Source organism: Pteronotus mesoamericanus, unplaced genomic scaffold (assembly GCF_021234165.1).
Source record: "Pteronotus mesoamericanus isolate MK-2021 breed Mesoamerican mustached bat unplaced genomic scaffold, CSHL_Meso_final scaffold_118, whole genome shotgun sequence".
Lineage (NCBI taxonomy): Eukaryota > Metazoa > Chordata > Mammalia > Chiroptera > Mormoopidae > Pteronotus > Pteronotus mesoamericanus.
Window position 1 is genome coordinate 11,256,199 of NW_026555301.1, and position 25,029 is coordinate 11,281,227.

Genomic DNA, 25,029 nt, shown 5'->3' on the forward strand with positions numbered 1-25,029 from the left:
ATTAGGACATAGGTCCTTCTCATCTCCCCACACAAATCCTGCTGGGTGGAAGATGGGAGGACAGAGCTGGGCAGATCGATTCCTTTCTCTCCTTGGGGACCTCTGAGCTATGGTTACTGCATACTTCTGACCTGCTGCTGCTCTTCCTCACAGCTCAGCATGAAACAAAAACCAACATGACAACCCATCTGAAGAGGACAAGATGAAAACCCACAAAAGCTCACACTCTCCCCTTCTCAACAACCTTCTTGGTAGCAAGAAACTAATGGCACAAATCTTGTAAATGTTGAGCTTTTAAAAAATTGGATTCAACAATCATTTGGAAATGATTAATTTTTTTAAACTTTTTTTATGGAGGTACCCTATGGATTACCATTTGCTATTGAAAGAATCAAAGGATGCCCATCATATATGGTTGAATGAAAATTAATATAGCAAATCAAGAATCAAATGCTCTCTTACACAAAGAAAGGAAAGCAGAAGGGAATCATTTTACATTTCTAGTACTCAGAAGGGAACTATAACTTTTCAAGAATATGAATTGTACCACAAATATAATATAGAATTCATACTGGGCAGTAAGTAGGGCATTAACCAGAGTGCCATGTATGCTAGGCAGAACTTGGTTCAATCAGTCCACAAATAAACAAATATTGGCTAATTCACACATGCAAAGCACTGTGCTGAGCATTTTTCTCCTTGGAAAACACAGATCTACATCTTTATATTGTCAAATCATAAATCCAAAGAGACTTTGTTTGCTTAAAATTATGAAAACTAAGGAGAACGGTAGTACCTTTCTACAAAGATAAGAAAGGATAATAAAACGCACTGGACTCCGACAATTAATGAGACAGAACAAATAGCAATAGGCACAAGCAACAGCAGGGAATTTATTTTTAGCTCAAACATTAGGCAACGTCATTACAAGCACGATTAAGTCCAGCAATAAGCTGCCAAAACGATTGAAAAATTGCCATCACAGGGGAGATGCAAGAATGCACCACAGGACACCAGACAAGGACAGTTTGAGGATAACTAAATCAGGCCTTTGAGGGTTGGAGAGATCGGATGTCCACAAAAGCCATGTAGATAAAGCTCACACTCTCTCCACAAATCTAGCTTCTAAAAATCATTCACCTGAAATTATGATACAAAACTCAATTACTCTTCCCTAAAGCAATGCAAGGGAGTCATGCTTTGCACACATAATACTAATAGTTATAATAATATATAACACTAACCATACACATAATACTAATACATATAATATAGCAATATAGTCAAAGATGTCTATAACTTCTAACAGTCAAATTTTAGGAAAAACAATTACAATAATTAGAAATACCACCATAAAAAAATCTTCCTATTGCTATTTTGCTTTGAGATGACAATTGGGCCAAAGTACAAATCATATTAGTCAATTTAGAGTACCAAATTTCATCAGAAGCAGTCAACTTCTTGAATATTATGTGAGAATAGGTAGGTAAATACAAAATACTCTGCTGAGTCACACAGAAATCTCTCCATTAGAGCACTGTGTTATTAAATGAAAACAGCAGGTTATAAAGGATCATGATCACATTAACATGTGATTATCAACACACAGAGGGAGATACCTGAAAAATGGTCATCTAATGTCAATAGTGGAAATATCTGGGTAGTGAAATTTTGGATGTTTACTTTCAATTGCATGGCTTTGTGTGGTTTTTCCATTAGTACAAAACTATAAAGCTCAAGACCGAGACTACTGAATTCAAATTTCAGCTTTACACCTTATTGATTGTGTGATCTGGAGCAAGTTACTTAACCTCTCTATGCATCTGTGACCTCACCCAACCTCAGAGTGCTATGAGAGGACTAAGGGCATTAGTACAGAGAAGGCACCCAGAGCAGTGCATAGAACACAGCAAGCCCTCAAGCCACATCAGCCAGCGGTAGAAGCAGCAGTACTGCCAATACTAAGCCAGCTATTTGTAAAAATTGACTTATTATGCTCATTAACGGTGGTTGCAAAAGCAACTATTTCATGGCCAAAAGTAAAAAAGGGGACCATAATTGTTTAAGTTTAAATAACAACCAAAAAAAAAAGGAGGTCCCTAGGTAGGCATTTTTTCTTGAATCTGTCTCCCTCATTTCAAGAATCAGCATGCACAGCTGACTCAAAGAGTTGAAAAGGTGCTTCAGGTATTAGTTTCATGTATGTAAGTCTGTCCTCTTAATTTAGCAGCAAAATAGATGACATTCTAATGAGGTTAGCATTTGTAGGTCAGATTTGTCCTAATTTACAAAAAAAAGAAAGAAAAAGAAACTTTTGAAATGCTTTAAATCTATGAATGCTGGAAAGTTAGTTTTAAATGAGGACTTATATAAAATGAAAATTATATAAATATACCTTTGATTTGTTAGGAGCTGATAATGAAAGTAACAGGCTATCCTGAACCCTGGATTCTCTGCCTTTGAGAGGGGGGAGATAATAAACAGAATAAATAAGTGAATTAAATAGTATATTAGAAGGTGGTAAGAACTAGAAAGGGAGGAAAAGAAGGAAGTGTTAACATTTTAAATGGGGTAGGGAGAAAAGGTGACCTGTATGCTTAGATCTGACAAGAGAAAGTTCAACCAACATTACTCCATAATTATTTGCTCTGATGGCAGTTTTAATCAGGCTGACAGCTCTCAGTTAAGACAAGGCATTGGTTATCCCTGTGCTTCCTTTATTCTGACCACCCCTTTCACCTTTAATAATATACACTCTAATTATTACACAAGTTCTGTGTTATAAACAGGCTGTTGGTATTCATCACTTCACTTTTTAAAATCCAAACACATCAGCTTCCTAAATATATAATCTCCATAAATATTTTCAGCAAATAAAATAATTAAGAATAAGAGAGAAGTCATCTACTGTTTCTGGTAGCCCAAAATCCATTCCCCTATTTTTTAGTAAGAGAACTCACACTTTCTTTGGGGAACTAAGCCTACCTGACTTTCAGCCATTGTGATTCAGGTGGAGCTGACAGCTCTAGGATAAGTGTATTACCTTGTGTGACCACTAGAAGCGTCAAATTCCCCAAACTCTACAGCAACAAGTTCAAGATGAGCTCATGACCCAAACAACCAAAGAGAACCCTCAGGCACCAAGATGTAGGGTGCAACTTGTGGGAAAAAGTGCTTTTCTTCATTAGGTTGCTAAGGTGGCAAGATTCAGACCTAGAGTTGCTTATGAGGCCATTACTGCCACCCCTGGCGAAGGGAAGGAGAGGGACTGCCTAATGAAGACAAATAGAGGTAAGCAAGCGAAGGAAAGGAATAGAGTTGAATGCCTTTGACAATACATTTGGAGGACCTGAACTCAGCCCTGCCTTACACAGGCACCCCTTACATTGTTCTCATTGCTAAAGAGTACATTTCTCGCCTTGGTTGGCGTGGTTCAGTAGGCTGGGCATTGTCCCACAAAGAGGAAAGTCTTGGTTGGATTCCTGGACAGTGTACGTGCCTAGTTGGGGTGCGTGAGATGTGTGTTTCTCTCACATATCAATGCTTTTCTCCCTGTCTTTCTCCCTCCCTTCCCCTCTCTCTAAAAATAAATAAATAAGAATTTTAAAAGAGTACATTTCATTTTTTTTGCTTAAATCATTTCAGGGTGGGTTTCGGTCACTTGCACCACTAGAGTCTTGACAAATACAAAGAAACCTACAGAAAGTGATCTCAGTATTTTCCTTAGAAAGCCAATGACAACACATCCTTACCCGTTCCTGACCAGCAGTGTCCCAGATAAGGAACTTATGAAGTTCATTTCCACAAGGCACAGTTTTGGTCATAAAAGATGCCCTGAAAAACAGAATCAACATCTACACATTACAAATTATCCCCTACAATCTTTTCAAAGACTTCTGTTTCAAACAAGTTAACGTTATGCCTCAGCAGTATGCCAAAAGTTCCCAGCATTGTCCTTGTCTTTGAGGTGCAACTAAGAGGAAGAAAGAAGAGCTGTTAGAATTCTGTCACCCAAAAGAAAATATTCTGCATTTTCTGTTAGTCCAACTGAAGGTTTAGGACGGGAAAAAGGCAAAGAATATATTCAAAACACTGTTTCAAAAAACATTTGTCTTCAGTTGTTCTGAGATGGTATACTTAAGATCAGGAAATAAAACCATAGATTTAAAAACTTATTATTATAACAATTAAAAATGGAAAGGACAGCTGGTATTTGGGCATTTTCCAATTGGGCCTTGAAATGGCACAAATAGAAAATTGCCTTACATTTTTACCTATGCTATGAATCCAATACTTGCAGCAAAGAAAAGGATACTATCTAATTCCCATCCTAATTGCATAAATGCAGGGATATAGATTGATAGCTTAACAAAATTATGCTTTCTCAGCAAAAAAAAAAATTTGTAATTCTCAGATAATGAAGCACTTGACATTTTCTTTTTTGCATATTTCCTCTCAAGCTTTTGCTTTGTGCTCATGAAGATGTAAAAATCTAATACAAGAAATGTTTAATACCCTTGACTTTGTGTGTGTAAGATAAAGCTCCCCATTTATTAAATAACAGCAAGCATCCCCAGTAGTGGGACCATCAGAAATGAGAAATCTCCCAAGGCGATGGAATAAGAAGAACATACATCTCCTATGCTGCATTCTGGCCAAAACTGTTTAATCTGAATTTAACATGAGGAAACAATCAGGCAAATTTAGAATGTAAAACATTCTATAAGGCAATTGGCCTGAATGCTTCAAATAAGTCAATGCCATGAAAAGCAAACAAAACAAAAGGCAGGGAAATTGTTGTAGAACCTAGATTAAGCAACAAAACCAAATGTATTCATTATATGGACCTTGACTGGATTCTGAAAGAGAAGGAAATTAGCTTTAAAAGACATTTTGAGAGCAACTGGAGAAATTTAAATTTAGACTATATGTCCGATATTATCTTTGAATCAAAATTAATTTCCTAGGTAGAAGTACTGTTCTGAGTCTTAGGTAAGTAAGATTATGTTCTGATTCTTAAGAGATGCATACTCGAATTTTTCGGGTAAAGTGTCAGGATGTCTTCCTTCTATTGCATATGGCCCAGCCGGCCCAGCCAGGCCAGCACAGAGTCCAGCACTGCACCCACTCAGCACTCATCCCAGTAATATTTCCTCGACTACTACTTTATACTAAGACCAACTACCTAAGTCCCAAGGAGAAAAGGCTATGTCCCTGCAATTCTTGTACTATCCCCTCAACATCCATACACACACCAAAGTTAATAGGGAGTTCTAATGACCAATGTATGATTGCATTAAATGGATAGTCTAAGTATTTTTCTTAATGTGACATGACCAAATATTATCAAAACCACATCTGTCTCATAACATTTTATTTCTTTAAAAGTGCTCAAAATATACATCCCAGACTACTGATAAAAGCAAATATATTTCAAAATTGGAAATATCTCACTACTTCTCCCATTATAAAAGCAATATATTTATAATACTTCACAAAAAATAAAAAATGAAAAGAAGGAAATAAAGATAAATTGTCCACTTAACCACCTAGCCACAACCGTTACTTATAAGTTGGTACACATCTTTCCAAATTATTTTTTACAACTTTTACCCCCCAAATTGATCAAAAACTACAAAAATTTTGTTTTTCACCTACTTTATATATCATGGACATCTTTCCATTTCTATAAATACAGATGAACATCATTATCTAAAATGACTGAGTGTTATACACCATATCATATATTTATTTACTACCCCATTGGTAGAATTTCAGTCACCTGTTTTCATTATTATGACAATAATTAAATGAATATCATTGTACCTAAATCTGTGGGTCTTCGTGCAACTATTTCTTTGGAGTTAATTCTTAGAAGCAGACATGCTCTGCTTTGCTACAGTCACCAAACTGTGTGTTGTACCAACCTACAAGTCCATGGCAGTGTATAAGACCACCTTCTCCCCAACCAGTACAAATTCTTCAAATCTTTTCCAGTATGACAAGTAGATAATGTATCTCAGTCCTATTCTTATTATGCTTATTAGAAGTCTGAACATCATTTTAGAGTTTATTATTCACTTGTATTTTTCTTTCGTAAATCGTCATGATATTTGCCCACTTTTCAGCTGGGGTGTTCATTCTTTTCTTATGCACTTTTTTAGTATTTTTATACTAACTGTTGTAATAGTATACTTTAAAAAATATTTTTGGAGATTCAAGATGGTGGCAGAGTAGGTGAGATTACAGTCACCTCCTCCCAGTACCAAACTGGAATTATAACTAAAATATACAGCAATTAACCTAAATAACCAACTGAAGACTAGCTGAAGAGAAGTCTTATAACTACAGATTTACAGAAGAAGTCACAACAAGACTGGTAGGAATGTCAGGGATGCGAAAACTGCTGGCCCTGCCCCCATAGGCGGTGGCTGAGATTCTGGAGGGACATGTCAGCTGCAAAGGTTCCTCTTGAGAAGCGTGAGGTCTCAACCTCAGGCTGGACTCCCTAGGCCAGAGCACCAGAGTCAGGAAGAGGTGTCTATGTAACACCTAGCTATGAAAATCAGTGGGGATTCTCTCCACCAGGGAGGAACACGGTCTGCGAGATATGCAGGCACCCTCTTACAGGGCCAACACACAAAATTTCATTTATAGCCACTTACCCTGGGTTCCAGCAGAGGGAAGACAGGGCAGACTAGAGTTGTGCAAGGAGAGACTGGAGTTTGTGGCTTTGGGAAGACAGTTGAGGGGACAGCTGCTAGGACTCCTATGCTGACTCATTCTCTCATGCTGCAGATGCCATTTTTCTTGCATGAAGCACTATTTTCCATGTGGCATCAGCCTGGGGGAAAGGAAGAGCCCCACCCTCTGGACTTCCTGTCACCCCCACCCTGTGGAGCTCATGTCTAGCTGAGGATTCAGCTGCCTGAACTGGGGTGTAAAGGTCTGGACAGATTCAGGGGGTGTCAGTGACTAAGTTGTATAGCTTTGGGGTGAGGGCCATTATCCCCACTTTCCCAAGAACCTGACTGGCATCTTCTGTTCACAGGCAATCCACTAGCACGACTCTCTGTATTCCCAGAAGCCCCCCTCTACTCTTGGTGGCTCTGCCCTGCCGAGGTCTGGACAGAATATACAGGGCAGACTGAGTTATGTGGCTCTGAAATGGTGCCACACTCCCCACCTTCCTCCAACCCTGACCGGCACTTCCTCCTCTCTCAATTCCCAGCAGCCCCACCCTGGTGATATTAGGCTCCTGGCAGACTTTGGGACAGACTAAGTTGTGTGGCTCCAGGACAAGAGAAATTTTTCCCTGACGTGCCTGACAAGTGTGGAGCCTTCCCTTCACACAGCCAAATCTTGGTTTGTTAGGGCCTGGAAAACTCTGCTGGCCTCATCCTGATGACACTCTGAGTCCCCACCCCACCCCACCACAGAGGTATGCAAGCACTCAGCGGGTGGCAGCTAGACTCATTATTCCCTGGGATTATTTCCTCAGTGATCTCAGATCCAACACTGAAGACCCACTCTCCCCTACCTGGTGACTCACTGAAAATCTACCTCATACAACTCATGTACAGCTAGAGGCTCTAATCAGTGACAAAGCCTAACAGGTATTCAGATAGTGGATCCCGGCAGAGGTGGATATCAGGGTTCCATGACAATTTTGCTAAACTGCTCCTAGGCCAGGTGCTGGTAAAAGCCAGCTTTTGGGGGCACAGCTTGATCTTTCTGGTGTACACTCAGGCCCAGCAGAGGCAGCCACAAACTATAAATCACTTTGTAGCTCCAAACAAATTGCCCAGGGCCAGTCATGGGCAGTGTCTGACAGTGGTCTGTACAAGAGTCCCTCCCAAGAGGCCCTAGAATCAACACACCCAGGGACCAGCTTCAGAAAACATCAGAGCAGGATCCAATTAGCTTCACATGTGACAGACCCAAAGGAAGGTCTCAGCAGAAACCACATACCCTGCTAAGGCAAATCCTGCTCTCTGCACAGCAGCTCATACACAGTGGTCAGGGTTGATTCTCATAGTCTGCCAGCCTGAGGATCAATCAAACATCAACAGACAAATAGCAATAAAGACTCAGTTACAACAGGAGGGCCCACATAACTTCTACAAGGTCATTCCAGGAGCACTGAGCCCAGGTGATCAAGGACAATGCACCAGAGGGTCCCATAGGACACCAACTATATTAGGCTACCCTTCCAAGACTGGGAGTCATAGCAGGTCTACCTAATACATAGAAACAAACACAAAGAGGAAGCCAAAATGGGGAAACAAAAAAAAGGCCTCAAATGAAACAAATCTCCAGTAAAAGAGCTAAATGATATGGAGGCAAACAATTTACTGGATATAGAATTTTTAAAACACGGTTATAGTCCTGACCAATGTGGCTCAGTTGGTGGAGTGTTGTACCATAAAGCAAAAGGTTACCAGTTGCAGGTTCAGTCCCAGGTCAGGACGTGTTCATCAGTGTATCTCTCTCACACATAGATGTTTCTCTCCCTCTCATTCTTCTTTCCTTGCCCTCTCTCTAAAAATAAATGAGTAAAATCTTTTTTAAAAATAGTTATAAAAATGCTCAAGGATCTTAGTGAGAACTACAAGGAACTTAGAGAAAACTGTAAGAAATTTAGTAAGAAGTACAATAACATGAAAAAGGACATTAAAACCATAAAAGATCCAGTCAGAAATGAAGAATACAATTTCTGAAATAAAGAATACACTAGAAGGAATAAACAGTACACTGGATGAACTAGAGAATGGAATCAGCAATTTGGAAGACAAGGGAGCAGAACACATCCAATCAGACCAGGGAAAGGAAAAAGAATTTTTAAAAGGAGAGTTTAAAGGTCCTTGAAGCAAATTAACATCTGGATCACAGGGGTACCAAATGAGGAGAGAGTGAGCCCTGGCTAGTGTGGCTCAGTGGATTGAGCACCAGCCTGCAAACCAAAGGGCTGCTGCTTCGATTCCCAGTCAGGGCACATGCCTGGGTTGTGGTCCAGGTCCCCAGTTGGGGGCATGCGAGAGGCAACCACACATTGATATTTCTCTCCCTTTCTCCCTGCCTTCCCTTCTCTCTAAAAATAAATAAAATCTTTTTTTAAAAAATGAAGAGAGAGCAAACAAGGGATAAAGAATCTATATGAAAAAGTAACAAATGGAAACTTCTGTAACCTGGTGAATGAAAACGACACACAACATCAGGAAATACAGAGTCTATGACACAATGAACCCAAAGAGGTCCATACCAAGACACATCATAATTAAAATGGCAAAGGTTAAAAACAAAGAGACAAACTCAAAAGCAACATGAGAAAGACAGATACCTATAACGGAGCTCCCATAGACTGTCAGGTGATTTATCAACAGATGCATTTCAGACCAGAAGAGATTAGCATGAAATATTCAAAGTGATGAAAAGCAAGGAAGTACAACCAAGACTACTTAACCCAGCAAGGTGATGATTTAAAAACTGAAGAGAAATAAAGAGTTTCCCAGACAAGAACAAGCTAAAGGAGTTAATTGCCAACAAACCAGTATTACAAAAAATGTAAAGGTTCTTTTTAAGAAGAAGAAAACATTTTTTAAAACATAGTTATAAAGAATAAAATGGCATACGTACATACCTATCAATAATCAATGTAAATGTAAATGGCTTACATCTCCTGGAGACTATGCGTCAAGATGGCAGCATAGGTAAACACAGCTCACCTTCTTGCACAACCACATCAAAATTACAACTAAACTATAGAATACCCATCACCCAAAACTGTCCGAAATCGAGTTGAATGGCAGTCTGACAACTACAGAACTAGAGAAACCACATCCATCCAGGTTGGTAGAAGGGGCAGAGACACAGAGTGGGCTGGTGTCACACCCACGTGTGATGGATAAAAATCTGGGAGGGATATCCTGGGAAAGAAGAGTTCCCAGCCACACCAGGCACCCCTGCCCAGGGTTCTAGTGCCAGGAAGATAAGTCCCCATAACTCCTGGCTTCAAAAGCAGCAGGGATTGAGTTGGTAGAAGAAACTTCTGGAGTCCCAAACAGTTCCTCTTAAAGCACCACACAAGGACTTACTCAGACTCACTCTCTGAGTTCCAACACTAGCATAGTAACTTGTAAGGCACCAGTGGCATACAGGGAGGAACTGAAGTGTCTGGCATCAAGGTGAGAGCTGTAGGACTGTTTTCTCACAGATAGACAGGCAGAGGCTATTGTCCCCTTTCAGAATCCTCTCCCCACCCTCACAGTGTCACAGAGCTGGTAGGCAGGTGCCGTATTTGAGACTCCATCAACCCAGCTAACACTGTTTGCACAACCATGGAGATCCCTTGAGACTTTGCCCCACCCAACTTACTGGCCCACCCAAGCTGTTAACAGTGACTTTTCCATATGAATGGTTAGTCTTGGCTTATGCTTCACGACCTCTTATATTCTATGAAACAAGTCACCACAGGCCTCAGTGAGCCCCCATGGCCCGTACCTCTTGGTAAGTGGCCCCAGGCCAGACAATAGCAGCAACCAGCCTAAATTCACAGCTTAGCTTCCCCTGGTAATCTCCAAGCTCAGCACGAGTAGCAGCCATCTCAGATTGCTTTACAGAATGTGCAGAGTGGCCCTGGGCAGAACACTGGTGGGGGATGACCTTGACCTGAATCACCCAGAAAACCACAGAGCCTGCACACCCAGTGGACAGCTACAGACCATGTTGGAGCACCACCACCCTGCCCCTGCACAGCTAAACCACCATGGAGGGTGGAGGTTGGAGGCCAGTGATCACAGCCAGTCCTTGCAGCTGACTGGCCTGGGTAAATCCCTCCCATTTACCTGCCAACAGCAATCAAGGCTAAACTATAAGAGAAGGAAGTACTCAGCCTACACAAAGGGTGAACCCCAAGTACCCAGTCTGAGTCATAGGGGAGGCTGTGCCATGGGACCCTAAAGGACACGTACTACATTAGACCATGCTACCAAGACAGGGAGTAAAAGCAGGTCTGCTTAATACTTAGAAACAAACACAGGGAGGCTGCCAAAATGAGGAGATAAAGAAACATGATCTAAATGAAAGAACAGATCAAAACTCCAGAAAAAGAACTAAATGAAATGGAGATAAGCCATCTATCAGATGCAGAGTTCAAAACACTGGTTTTAAAGATGCTCAAAGAACTTAGTGAAGACATAACAGCATAAAAAAGATCCAGTCAGAATTGAAGGGTACACTAACTGAAATAAAATATAACTTACAGGGAAATAATAGTAGAGTGGATAGAGCCAAGAATCAAATCAATGACTTGGAACATAAGGAAGAAAAAAACAACCAAGCAGAACAACAACAACAAAAAAGATTCCAAAACAATGAGGATAGTGTAAGCAGCCTCCAGGACAATTTCTAGTGTGCCAACATTCTCATCATAAGGGTGCTAGGAGGAGAGGAGAAAGAGCAAGAAATTGGAAACCTATATGAAAAAAATAATGAAAGACTTCCTTAATTTGGTGAAGGAAATATACATGGAAGTCCAGAAAGCACAGAGAATACCAAATTAGATGGATTAAAGAGGCCCACTCCATGACACATCATAGTTAAAATGCCAAAGGTTAAAGATAAAGAGAGAATCTTAAAAGCAGCGAGAGAAAAGCAGTAGCTACCTACAGGGGAGTTTCATAAGACTGTCAGCTGACTTCTCAAAAGCAACTTTGCAGCTAGAAGGAATTGGCAAGACATATTCAAAGTCACGAAAAGCAAGGACCTACAGCCAGATTGCTCTGCCCAGCAAAGATACATTTAGAATCAAAGGGCAAATAAAAGAGACTCCCAGACAAGAAAAAATGAAAGGAGTTCATCATACCAAACCACTGTTATTTGAAATGTTAAAGGGACTTATTTAAGAATAAGAAGAAGATCAAAACTATGAACAATATAAAATGGCAATAAATACATATCAACAACTGAATTTGAGAAATGAACTAAGTAAACAAGAAGGAAAGAGACAGAATTATGGATACGAAGAGTGTTTTCATGTTTGCCAACTGGGAGGGGTGTGTGGGAGAATGGGTGAAGAGGTGATAGCTTAAGGAGCACAAATAGGTAGTTACAAAATAGCCATGGGGATATAAAAAGTACAGTATAGTAAATGGAGTAACCAAAGAACGTATATGCCTGACCCATGCACATGAACACTAGTGTGGGTATTGCCTGAGGGAGTGGGGAGTGCTGACTGGAGGGGGGCAAAAGGGAAAAAATTGGGACAACTGTAATAGTATAATCAATAAAATATAATTTAAAAAATAAATGTGAATTGCTTAAATGCTCCAATCAAAGAACATAGGGTAGCTGCATGGATAAGAAAATAAGACCCGTATATATGCTATCTGTAAGGACCCACCTCAGAATGAAAGATACACAAATACTAAACTAAAGGAATAAAAAAAGATATTTCATGCAAATAGAGAGGGGAAAAAAACCTGGGGTAGCTACTACTATCTGACAAAATAGATTTTAAAACCAAGGCTATAGTAATAGGCAAGGAAGGACACTACACACTGATAAGGGATCGATTCAGTAAGAGAATATGCTGTATTTTGCCACGTACAGTGCACACCCACGTTTTTGGCCCAAACGTTCATGAAAAAAAATCTTTTGCTTTAACTTTTTAATTCAATTTTTTATTTATTTATATTTTAAAAGAAAGCCGATTATCGTATTCCAGGATATTATTTTGCATATGTATATCATTATTGCTTTCTCGTGCTATTACACTTTTAATGCATAAGCCTAAAGAAAAGAATTAAGAACATTTATATAGATACAGAATTAGTACTACCCATGTATAATGCACACCCTTATTTTCCCTTCAAAAATTTGGGCAAAAAAGTGCGCATTATACCTAGAAAGCTACAGTAACCCTTGTAAATGTTTATGCACCCAACAAGGAGCACCTAAGTATGTAAAGCAAATATTGATAGGCATAAAAGGAGAGATTGACTGTAATAGTCATAGTAGGGGATTTTAACACCCTACTGATATCATAGGATAGAACTTCCAGACAGAAAATAACAAGGAAACAGAGGCTTTAAATGATGTAATAGATCAGATAAATTTAAGTGTTATCTTCTGAACATTTCATCTCAAAATAGCAGAGTATACATTCTTTTCAAGTGCACATGGGACAAATAGTAGGAGAGACCATATGTTTATTAAAACAAGTCTTAATAAATTTCAGAAGACTGAAATCATGCATCTTCTCTGACCACAATGATATGAAACCAGAAATTGATAAAAGAAAAAAAATGAAAACACTCAAAAGCATGGAGGTTAAATAACAAATTACTAAAAAATGAATAGGTGAAAAATGAGATCAAGAAAGAAATCAAAAGATAACTTGAAACCAGTGAAAATGAGAACACAACAACCCAAAATCTGTTGGACACAGTGAAAGCAGTCCTGAGAGGGAAATTCGTAGCACTACAAGCCTATCTCAAATGAACAATTTAACTTTACTCTTAAAGGAACTAGGAAAAAAATAACAACAAAGGTCAAAGTGTATAGAAAAAAGGAAATAATAAAGATAAGAGAAGAAATAAATCTAAATTTATACTGAGTCAAAAAAAAAAACCCCCACAAAAGATCAATAAAAGCAAGAGCTGATTCTTTAAAAAGATAAACAAAATTGAAAAACCCTTAACCAGACTCACCAAGGAATAAAGGGAGAGGACCCAAACAAATAAAATCATAAATGAAAGAGGAGAATTAACAAATGACTCCACAGAAATACTAGGGATTGTAAGAAAATATTACAAATAAGTATATGCCAACAAATGGGACAACCTGGATGAAATGGATAAATTCTTAGAAACATTCAATCTTCCAAAACTGAATCAGGACAAATCAGAGAATCTGAATAGAAAGACTACAACTAGGAAATTAAAGCAGTAATAAAAAAAACTTCCAACAAACAAAAAGACCGACACCTTCACAGGAGAATTTTACCAACATTCAAAGAACTAACACCTATCCTTCTCAAATATTCCAGAAAATTCAAGAGGACAGAAGTCTCCCAAGCTCATTTTACCAGAATTATCCTAACTCCAAAACCAGATAAAGACACTACAAAGAAAGAAAATTATAGGCCAATATCCCTAATGAACATAGATGCTAAAATCGTCAACAAAATATTAGCAAACAAGATCTAGCAATACATTAAAAAGATCATACACTATGATCAAGTGATATTTATTCCTAGGATGCAAGGTTGGTACGATATCCATAAATCATAGCAATATTTTTTTCTCATATATCTGCTCAGGCAAGGAAAACAAAAGTAAACTAAACAAATGGGACTGTATCAAACTAAAAAGTTCTTGCACAGCAAAGGAAACCATCAACAAAATGAAAAGACAACCCGCCAAATAGAACATATTTACCAATGATACACCTAATAAGTGGTTAGTATCCAAAATTTATAAAGAACTTATACAATTCAACAACAACAACAAAATCCAATTAAAAAAAGGGCAATGACCCGGGCCAGGTTGCTCAGTTGTTGGAGCATCGTCCTATACATCAAAAGGGTGCAGGTTCCATCCCTGGACAGGGCAAATACCAAGTTTGTGTGTTCAATCCCCAGTCAGGGCACCACATGCTAGTGGTAACAGATCAATGTTTCCCTCTCACATTCATGTCTCTCTCTCTCCCTCACCCGTCTCTCTCACTTTCTCCATTTCTTCTCCCTCTAGAAATCAATAAATGCATATCCTCAGGTGAAGATTTTTAAAAAATGGGCAAAGAACAGGAATAGACACTTATCCAAGGAGGACATCCAGATCTCCAAAAGACATATGAAAAGATGCTCAACATCACTAATCATCAGAGAAATGTAAAATTAAAACCACAATGAGATATTATCTCACACCTGTCAGAATGGCTATCATCAATAAATCAATAAACAGCTAGTACTGGCAAGGATGTGGAGTAAAGGGAACTCTTATGCACTATTGTTGGGAATGCAAACTGGTGCAGCCACTGTGGAAAGTAGTATGGAGATACCTCAAAAAATTAAAATGAAACTACTTTATGTCCCAGTGATCTCACTTTTGGCAATATATCCAAAGAAACCCAAAACATAATTTGAAAGAATATATGCATGCTTATGTTCACTGCAGTGTTATTTGCAATAGCCAAGATTTGGAAGCAGCCCAAGTGCCCATCTGTGAATGGATAAAAATCTGTGGTACATTTACACAATGGAATACTACCTGGCTGTAAAAAAAGGAAATCTTACCTTTTGTAAAACCATGGATGGACCCGGAAAGCATTATGCTAAGTGAAATAAGCCAGTCAGAGGAAGAAAAATACCATATGATTTCACTCATATGTGGAATCTAATGAACAAAATAAACTAACAAACCAAACAGAAACAGACTCATAAATACAGAGAACATACTGACAAGGTGTCAGAAGAGGGGGATGGGGGGGTAGGGTGAAAAAGGTGAAGAGATTAAGCAAAAAATAAAAACAAAAACAAAAAGCATAGACACACAACAGTATGGTGATTACCAGAGGGGAAGGTCGGGGGAGTCAGGAGAGGGTTAAAGGGGGATAAGTGGTGATAAAAGGAAATTTGATTTGGGGTGGTGAACACACAATCTAATATACAAATGATGTATTGTAGAACTGTATCCTTGAAACCTACATAATTTTATTAACCAATGTCCCCCACATAAATTCAATTTAAAAATATATATACATTTGAAGTTTAATCTTTGCCCTTTAACTTTGCCTATGGTATTTTTTCCATAAATGCCTATTAAACATTTATATTGACAGTTGAATATCAATATTTTATTTTTATTCTTCTTTTTACTTTGATTTAAGGCAAATTTTCATTCATTCCTCAATATGTTCTAGGCCAAGGGTCCCCAACCTCTTGGGCACCAGGAACCAGTTTTGTAGAAGACAATTTTTCCACAGACAGGGTAGTAGGGGGAATGAGAGCAGTGGAGCTCAGGGTGTAACGCAAGCAAAGCTTGGCTGGCTTGATAGCCAGCGGCTCACGTCCTGCTGTGCAGCCCAATTCTTAACAGGCCAAGGACCAGTACCAGTCCACAGCCCAAGTGTTGGGGACCCCTATTCTAGGCAATAGAATAAATTATATCAATCCTACCCTTTAAGAGTTCTCAGACTTTTTTAAAAAAGTTCTCAGAAAACCAAGTCCATGTCTTTAAAATATTAGAATCATAGACTTTCAGAGCTGGAAAAAACATGAAATATCCAGGCCAACCACTTCCTACAGATATAGGGCAGTGGGGGCCTCTGAGACCCAAATTACTATATTGACTCTGGTCAAAGAAGAATCTAAAGGCAAAGTCAGGAAAGAACACAGAGTCCCTCACTGCCAGTCTGAGTGGAATGAGCACTTAGAAAGTCCCTCAGTTTTCTCATCTGTGAAATACATCCAGTATCTACTCTACATGACCTAGAAGGCTGTTGTAGAATCAAATGAGGAAATGACATCTGTGAAATTTCCCTTTGATAACAGTAAGCTTGTGAGGAAAGCTGTAGTAACAGTGATAATGCGTATCATTTATACTTGTACATATATACACATATAAATACATGCATGCATATATACACACACGCACATGTACGTACCCTTCTCTATTCCAGATTTCTTGCCACTAGGAAAAAGGCTATCAATATTTGGAATGAAGATTGACCATTAATCTTTTGGTTGTTTAGGGGTTTTTTCAGCCTCTTTGCTAGCTTTCAATTTTAAGAAGCCCAAGTCTTTTCTTCTCTATAGATTTCCTTCCACAGTGGTAGAGTAGGAGCATCGGCAATGCTGAACTGACTTCATTATTGGTGGGAACCAAAATCTGGCAGAGAAGTGACCCAATTTCCTTGTGAAAGTTAAAATAGAAAAGGAGATACACACACATATATATGATCAAGATGTCAACACAATCTGCTTGAATAGCAGAGCCAAGATTTTTCAGGGTGAGTCACAGGAGAAGATAAGAATTAACTCTTCAATGCTAAGACAATGACATTTTACAGCCTGTGTGGCCTTTTCCCAATGATAAGGTGATCTCAGTGGGAAGAACAAGAGTGGACTTTAAAAATGGACTCATTTGGTTTGAGTCACAAGTTTGCTGCTCACCTAACAAATCATCTAGCTGCTCTGGCCCTGGGGGCCAGCAGGGTTACTGAGGAAAAGCTCTTGCACCAGGGAAATGAACTGAAATATCAATAGGACCAAATAAGACAGGTAAATAAATGAGCAAAGTGGACTGGGTGTAAAAGTAATACTGATAAAAAGAATAGTAGTAGTAATACTAGTAATAATAACAGTAGGGAAGGCACGGAACAGAGAGGACTTGTCCAACCACAGGAAGTGCCTATGGCTCAGGTCCACCTGGCTTCTGCCTTGTAAGCGTTATGTTCTAAGCCTACTGACTTTATAAGAGAAGCCAGAAATGCAAGTTTATTATGTAAAAATCTCCTGATTCTTCATTATTGGCTTAAAATTTCTGAAGCAGACTAAACAAAACATAATATAAGCCAGATTGCCAGCCCACCACATCTACCAGGTGAGGTTTAATAAGCACACAATCTTTTTTTTAAAGAATTCCATTTATGCCATCTTCCAAGAAATATGTTTGTTCCTAGCTTATTTTTCTGAAACTGTGGATTGGAAACATTTTCTTGAAATCTCAAAAGAGAGGAAAATTTTTGAGCAATTTTAAAATTGGGAAAATAAACTATATCAGGAAAAGACAACAGATAAGAATGGTGGAGTTGAGCTTCATCTTGACTCAAAAAAAAATGAGGTATGATGTAGGTATAAAGCAGAATGGCACATAATTTAATGTTACAATCATTTAAAATTGTGTTTATGAAGAAATTTTCAGATGTGAGAAATGTTTAAGTTTACAATGAAAAATTTAAAATCATGTATACAAAAATTTTCTAAATCATACCTAAAACTGGTGAGTATATAGAAAAAATAAGGACAATCTTTCTGAAAAAACAATCTGGCAATATCTATTAAAAACTTCAAATATGTTCTTATTCTTTGACTAAATTACTCCATTGCTACAAATTTAACCCAATGAAATAAAAAGAGGTACATGCAAGTATTTATGCCCAAGGATATATATCATAACAGTATTTATAATATTTTTAAATATTTTAGACTACCTAGATGCCTTAAATGGAAAATAGGGCCATTAAAAAATCATTGTTTTTAAAAAACACTTAATGGCCTAGAATTCACAATATAATGGTGAATGAAAAAATATTTAACATATACACTGGAAAAAGACAGGAAGAATATATACTAAATGTATATTTATACCTATACATAACAGTTATGTTTAACACTTTTATATATTTACCATATTTGTGGTAGGAGTATGCATTGCTTTTTTATTTAAAAAATCATTACAAAAGGAGTTGAGGTTTATTATTCTTTAAAAACTTAAGTTTAAAAAGTGGACAATGAAAGCCTGTCTTCTAGAAACACACTTCAGAGTTAATCACTCTTACAGGTTTTATTTTTACTATCAATAAACACAAAGTGGCAAATTAAGGAGAAAAAAAGTATATCAGAGAAGAGTGAAAAGAGTTTCCTCAATAAAACTGTCCCCAATCTACAGAAGAGCCTACGTTGGAAGACATTTTTCCATGGGTCTCTTGAAAGCAGAGACACTGTCTTTTTCCTAGACTGTGTTTTCAAGTATGTCTCTACAGGAAGTAGTCTTGGAAGGGAGAGATAAGGTCTTACTTTGGAGCAATGCACAGACATGCTTACTGTCTGTTATAAAAGATTTGGGTTCCTTAACTCAGAGTTTCTCTCCTGTAACGCAAGCTACTGCATGTGAGGTACCACTTGACCCTCTTCACATCACTCTATGGAAAACTGTGCTTAGGGAACCAGTGCAAAATACTACTCTGGCTACTGCTCTTTCCCTTGTCTCTGACAGAAGAGTTCTGTGTCTTCTGCCAGTACCCATGACAGTGGGAAAGTTAACTTGTTGGCCTGCAGACACTTCAGTTCCTGACACGTATTTTTGTGAACATGTTTCTTTAAACTACTTTTAACCATAAAATGTGTTGGTTTCTCTCACCTCCACCACTCCAACCACTGGCCTATCAAACAAGTGCTCTTGAGCATCTGCTTATGCTCTGTCATGAATTTTCTCCACTTACAGCCAATAGTGACAACTGCCCTGTCACCAATTCTACAGAAGTCCTAAAATATATACATGCATTGTTCCCCTGCTGAGGAATATGAAACCTTACTCTCTGCAAGGATCATGCTATCTTCAGGGAGGAAAATAAGTGAGGCCAAGCTCTAACAGAGTGAAAAATCAAGCATCTGGAAAACACACAGCAAAGGCACACCTGGCAAAAGAATCCATAGAAAAGAGGAAAATGGAATAAAAAAATGTGTCTACATTCCAAGGTCAGGGTCCCCGAAGTGAACAATCTACCCTCTCCGTCCCCAAGCATTAGAATGGAAATGCTGACATTAAATTAATTTAGAAAAGGAAAATCAATCTCTCCCACAGACTGAGCAGACAGCTCTGCCATGTGAGTGGACAGCATTTCCAGGGTTGCTGGCAGGTAAGTTATAGCAGAGCCTTTAGGGGTTTGTCTTGTGTCTCATCTTCCATCTGGAAAGAAAACTGGCATGATTTTCAGAATAATGCTCTTTGAGATCAAGGAAATGACCTTAGGCTGCAGCATAACGATAGTTGGCTAGGAAAAATCATTGACAAGGACAGGAAGCTCAGACATACAACTGAAAAGTGATTGAATTTCTGTCCAAGTCTTTACCATTGGGATTAATTCTCACAGTCTAGGATGAAACAACTTGAACTCTCAAGCATAAAGTGACCTCTCTGAGTGCTTTGAAATGAAAAAATGTGAAAGAAAAGAACACATGGAAACTTACCCAATGGTCGGGCTGATGTTGTGGTCAAAGTGATCCTGGACAAATCGACACACAATGCTTGACTTCCCAACCCCAGTATCCTGGAAGAGAATGTGAACACAACCATGAGACGAAGGGCACCAACTACAACCTAGTATAAACATAGAACCAGACAGGAGACGTCATTTCCGCTTAACAGCTGGGGCACGGTATATTGTCTTCTATTTCTTACCAGTACTTTCTACAATGAAATTGTATTGCTTTCATAGAAAGAAAAAAGTACGGTAAAAATAAGTTTTAGAAATATGTTCAACATATATACAATAATAAACTAGAACTGGTATGTCCACAATACATGTATTTCCAGAAACTTGGCAATTTTTAGAGCAGTCTGAAGAAGTATGGCAACACTGTTTTGATAAAGATAGAATTGATTTGGTTCAAAACTTTAGCACTCAAAAAACAAGTAATCTATTTTTCTAGGTATCACCTTATGAGACCTATGAATTCTAACTTCTCTATTTCTGACATTTTCTCTTTTGATTCTGATGTCTACATAATAATCTCCAGTTTTGCTTAATTATATGAAAGTCTCAACTCTTTTTGTTAAATAATTCTTTTTTTTAAAAGATTTTATTTATTTATTTTAGACAGAGGGGAAAGGAGGGAGAAAGAGAGGGAGAGAAACATCAACATGTGGTTGTCTCTTGCGTGCCCCTTACTGAGGACCTGGCCCGCAACCCAGGCATGTGCCCTGGCTGGGAATTGAACTGGCGACCCTTGGGTTCACAGGCCAGTGCTCAATCCATTGAGCCACACCAGCCAGGGCCTCTCTGTTAAATAATTCTTTAAAGCTAATTAAGATAGAGGTTCAGTTACACACTGGAAATCAAACAAGTGTGTTTCTATCCACTCCCTTCCAGAACCCTTGCAAAATGGTTCATGGAATAAAATATGCAAATAGACGAGGACAAACAGAAGAGAGAACACCAGACATTGAAGCCAATGAAAAAAACTTGTCCAAATTGTCACCGAGAAAGAAGAGCTGGAGCCTTAAGTCCCTGCAGGGGGGAAAAGCCATTAAGAAGCAAGTCAATTCATGCCACAGAATCCTGAACATATCAAGAACTGAAAGAGCAGGCTGAAATCAAGGCCAGTGAAAGGTTTACACAAACATATCCTTAACTCCCTAGGCCACATAACCAGAGCACAGACCGTCCTGTACTTCAGGAGAAGATGGGAGGTTGACTCTCCAGAAAACCTGCACCAGACACAGGTTGGGCTGGGGGACTCCAGATACAGCTCAGGGAGCTCCCGATGCTATTCCCCTGCCCTGTGCAAGCCCAGACAGAGAGGAGAGGATTCACACTTGGGTAAGAGGAAAAGCTCTGCAGATCCTGATCTTCGTAGTCTCCGAACTAGAGGCCATCTGTGCTCCAGCCAAAAAGCCTCTGTGCAAACAGAGTGTTTAGTACACACTTTAATCTTGTAAAAAGAAACAGTTAAGAAATACCACACATTTATACCCACAACAAAAAAGTAAGAAGCTCATTTAGAAAGTAAGACCGAACTTACTCTCAGAAATTAAAAATATATTGTAGAAATGGAAATTTCAAAGGAAGAGTTACAAAATATAGTTGAGGGATTGTCCAAAAAAGAACAAGGGAGAATGAAACAGTTGTCAACTTCTCTTCTGAGAAGGGTGGCAAGGCCAGAGGATGCAAGGTTTACAGACTATCAACACAGAAGTCCTTGTCAAAATGTGCTTATCTGAAAGGATCATGAAGATATCTGGAAATACAGAAGTGAAAGAGAAATGAGACATAATTAGCCCAAAAAGAAAAAAACAGTCATACAGTTTTCTTATATTAAAGGTATAACTTTAAAAACCTAAATATCAGAGAAAATATTGAAACTCAGAGAAATGTGTTTTTCTTTAGACAGTGAAATATGAAATGAGATTTGAAATACCAATTGATCAACTGAATTATTTTTACTTCTCAATCCTATGTTTAGGGGACAATTCCAGAAAACCTGGGGGAAGAGGGGCACTGGGTAGCGAAATTCATCAGAAAATCATTCTTCAGAAGGCCTCCCATGCCAATGAGAGTGGCCTTCATGGGTTCTGAGCCATAATCAAACAACTGCACCAAAAGCCATTTATCTGCAGAGTGCAGATCAATGTGCAGAGTTCAGAAAGGAGACGACAGAATTAAAACTTCAGATTCCAAATCAATGCCGCTGCTATTTTTGAGCTGCACCCTCAACATAGATTCCGGCTCATGTTCTCCACAGCCTCCCCAAACCACAATGCCAGCTCCTGTCATCTCAGTTGTTTTTAAAACCCCTGTGGATGAGCAGATCCTGACACTCCTTTGGTCCATGCAACCCCAGAGAACTAGAAGAACTGTGCTGCCTACCTTTAAAGAAAAAACAAACAAACAAATAAACAAACCCTCTCTTTTATATAGTGAACCATTTCCTGCAAACTGCCACGATGGCAGAGTGGGGACCCTATCCTCAACAACGACCACACTAGTTTTTATTTTTATATCACTGCACTCATGGGGTACAACCCCACGCCGAAAGCAGGCATCTTTCAAATTTGTTATCCCATAAGAAACGCTAAATGATTAATCTCTGGCCTCTCTGTACCCACTGAAGCTATTTCTACAATGGGAAGGCAGATTAATGAAAGCGTGTGTCTTGTCCCTCTCCAGACCTATCACAGCTTAGGAATTCTCTTTCTCAGGGCTCTTCTGTTCATCCATTCCTCACTGGTCCAGTGAGCAATCATCAAGTGCTACTTTCCACATGCCAACAGTAGAGGAGCCCTGACCAATGGGCTCTACAACATGACCCCTCCCTGGCTTCCTAGTCTCACATCCCAGTGAGAACAGCCTTTACGGGTTCTGAGCCATAATAAAACAACTGCACCAAAAGCCCAATGTGCAGACCGATGTGCAGAGCTCAGAGAGTTCCAGAATCATAAAAGGTGCATGATAGAGGGAAGTATCTACACACACAGGTAAGCCGGGCTGCCCTGCCTATGGCTCATCCACCGCCCAGAGTCTAGAACACAAATCCTTATATCCCAGGCTTTGTTCCTTTCTGGCCTTCCTTGGGTGTCCTTTCAGCTTATACCAGGATCACCCACCTTCCGAGCTGAGAAAACTGCCCCTCTGAAATGCCTCTAATTATCCTGGGCCAGAGAGGCCCTTCCCCCTGGAAGCAGCATGGCACTCACTCTCCGTGTACAAGGCCTTGGCTGCACTGTGTGTCTTCACAGTCAGGACTCTGTTCTAGGAAGCACATCATGGAATCTATCCACTCACTTTACCCAAGGGTTCTGCTCAGAACAACTGGCTCCAAATCCCCAAAATAGCCCAATGGCTCCTGCAAAGGTGACCCTCAAAATGCCCTTGAAGATGAAAAATTGAAAAGCCATCGTATTCATCTCTACTCATCACCTTCAATAAATAACTCAAGCTGAAACTCCCACTTTTCTGAATAGTTGGAGCAGCAAACCTGCTCAAACTTGGATTTAACAATGAATTCTTCCGGCAAATTACACTGTGTTTCTTTTCTTTTTACATTTCAACTCTTACCGTTTCTCTCTCACTCACTTATACATTTGATAGGGGGGGAAAGTACCGGAAAAAAGGATTCTAAAAGTTTTAGTTTGCTTCAGAAAAGAAATTATAAAGAACAGCCTCAAATAATCTCTGGCCATGTCTCTGTGGCAGCTCAAGAAATGACCTCCAGAGCCTCCTTCTCCCAGGACCACTGCTGTTCCCCAGCTGGCCACGAGGGGAAGGCCCTGCTCCAGGACTGCTGCGGAGAGCCTGAAGCCAGGACACACTGGGCAATTCTCATGAATCATTCAGCTTTATGATTTCCTTTTCCTGAAGGAACTTCATCAGACGGTGACACATACACAAGAGGAAAATGCTGGTGAGTCATGACTATCACACAGGAATGCATAAAGGTTTAAAGCAGGAAAGGAAAAGAAAGCCTACTAGGTGAATAGAGGAGTCTGTGAAGAAAGAAAGGATGAGAGGAGAATGATGGCTGTCCACTATTCTTTAAAAGCTACTTTATTTTTAGTGTACTTACAGCAGTGGAAGGAAACTCGGCTATGCATGTACTTTTCCATTCTGTAAGAGTACATGGCCCATCTTGTCCAATCTCTGAGTTTTGCAAAAGAGGAAGCTGTGTGACTTCCTCAAGGTCACACAGCTAGCTAATAGAGTAAGAACCAAATTTTATGAGTCCTAGTGAAAACCTCTTACGGTTCTAACCAAGTTGAATTGCCTCTCTGCCAAATGTAAACTTCCTCAAAAGAAAAAAGTCCATTTTCTAGAACTCACAAAGAATACTTTTATTACTGCTTTCCAGTTTTACTTTCCATCACAGGGTCTCAAGATATAGCAGCTGGGATTGATTTATTTTATTTTTTGTCCGTAATGCAGAGGACATACTACCAACTACTGGGGAGGCCGTAGAATAAAACCAATTCTGATTCCACAAAACAGGAATAAAGTCTGGTAAAGTCCTCCCTCTGGGATAACCAGTGTTTAACTGTATTCTCTACAAGGTTGATGTCTGATACATTCTGAGGACCAGCAATTGGTCCCATCTACTCTCTGAGAACTGGATCTCTCATGGTATTCCTCTCATATACATTATTATTTGGGTTATTAATAACAATTCTCTGAGAACAACCACTTCCTCTGACATGGCAATCTCTGCTTTGAGCTGCTGCCATGTAAAACTCCCAGACTACATTACCTGATTCACTCCTGGACTACTGCAACAGGCTTCTGGTAGGAGTTCCCACCTCACAAGATAAAGAACAGCAAACTTAGGCAGATCTATCACTGCTACCTAATCCTCTCTGATGGAAGATATCACTAATCGTTTCAGGACATGTTATTTTTATTGAACCTGAAAAAGACTTCAAAACCTTTTCAATCCAGCTCTGCAGAGAATCACTACAACTAGATCAAGTTGGGTTCTTAGAAAAAATGGCTGTCCTCTCCCATTGCCGACTGTTCCCAACAGTCAACACACTCCTA

The 25,029-nt window shown here is 39.2% G+C and overlaps 1 protein-coding gene across 1 annotated transcript in view; it reads right to left on the reverse strand.

The window, feature by feature from the left end:
* The window catches only part of RAB31 (RAB31, member RAS oncogene family), a 155,519-nt gene that overhangs the window by 65,609 nt on the left and 64,881 nt on the right, over positions 1-25,029 (reverse strand). The window contains exons 2-3 of the mRNA XM_054587354.1: positions 19,973-20,052; positions 3,753-3,834 (exon numbers count right to left, since the gene is read on the reverse strand). Coding sequence (XP_054443329.1) covers positions 3,753-3,834; positions 19,973-20,052 — 162 coding nt within the window. The remainder of the gene's footprint in view (positions 1-3,752; positions 3,835-19,972; positions 20,053-25,029) is intronic.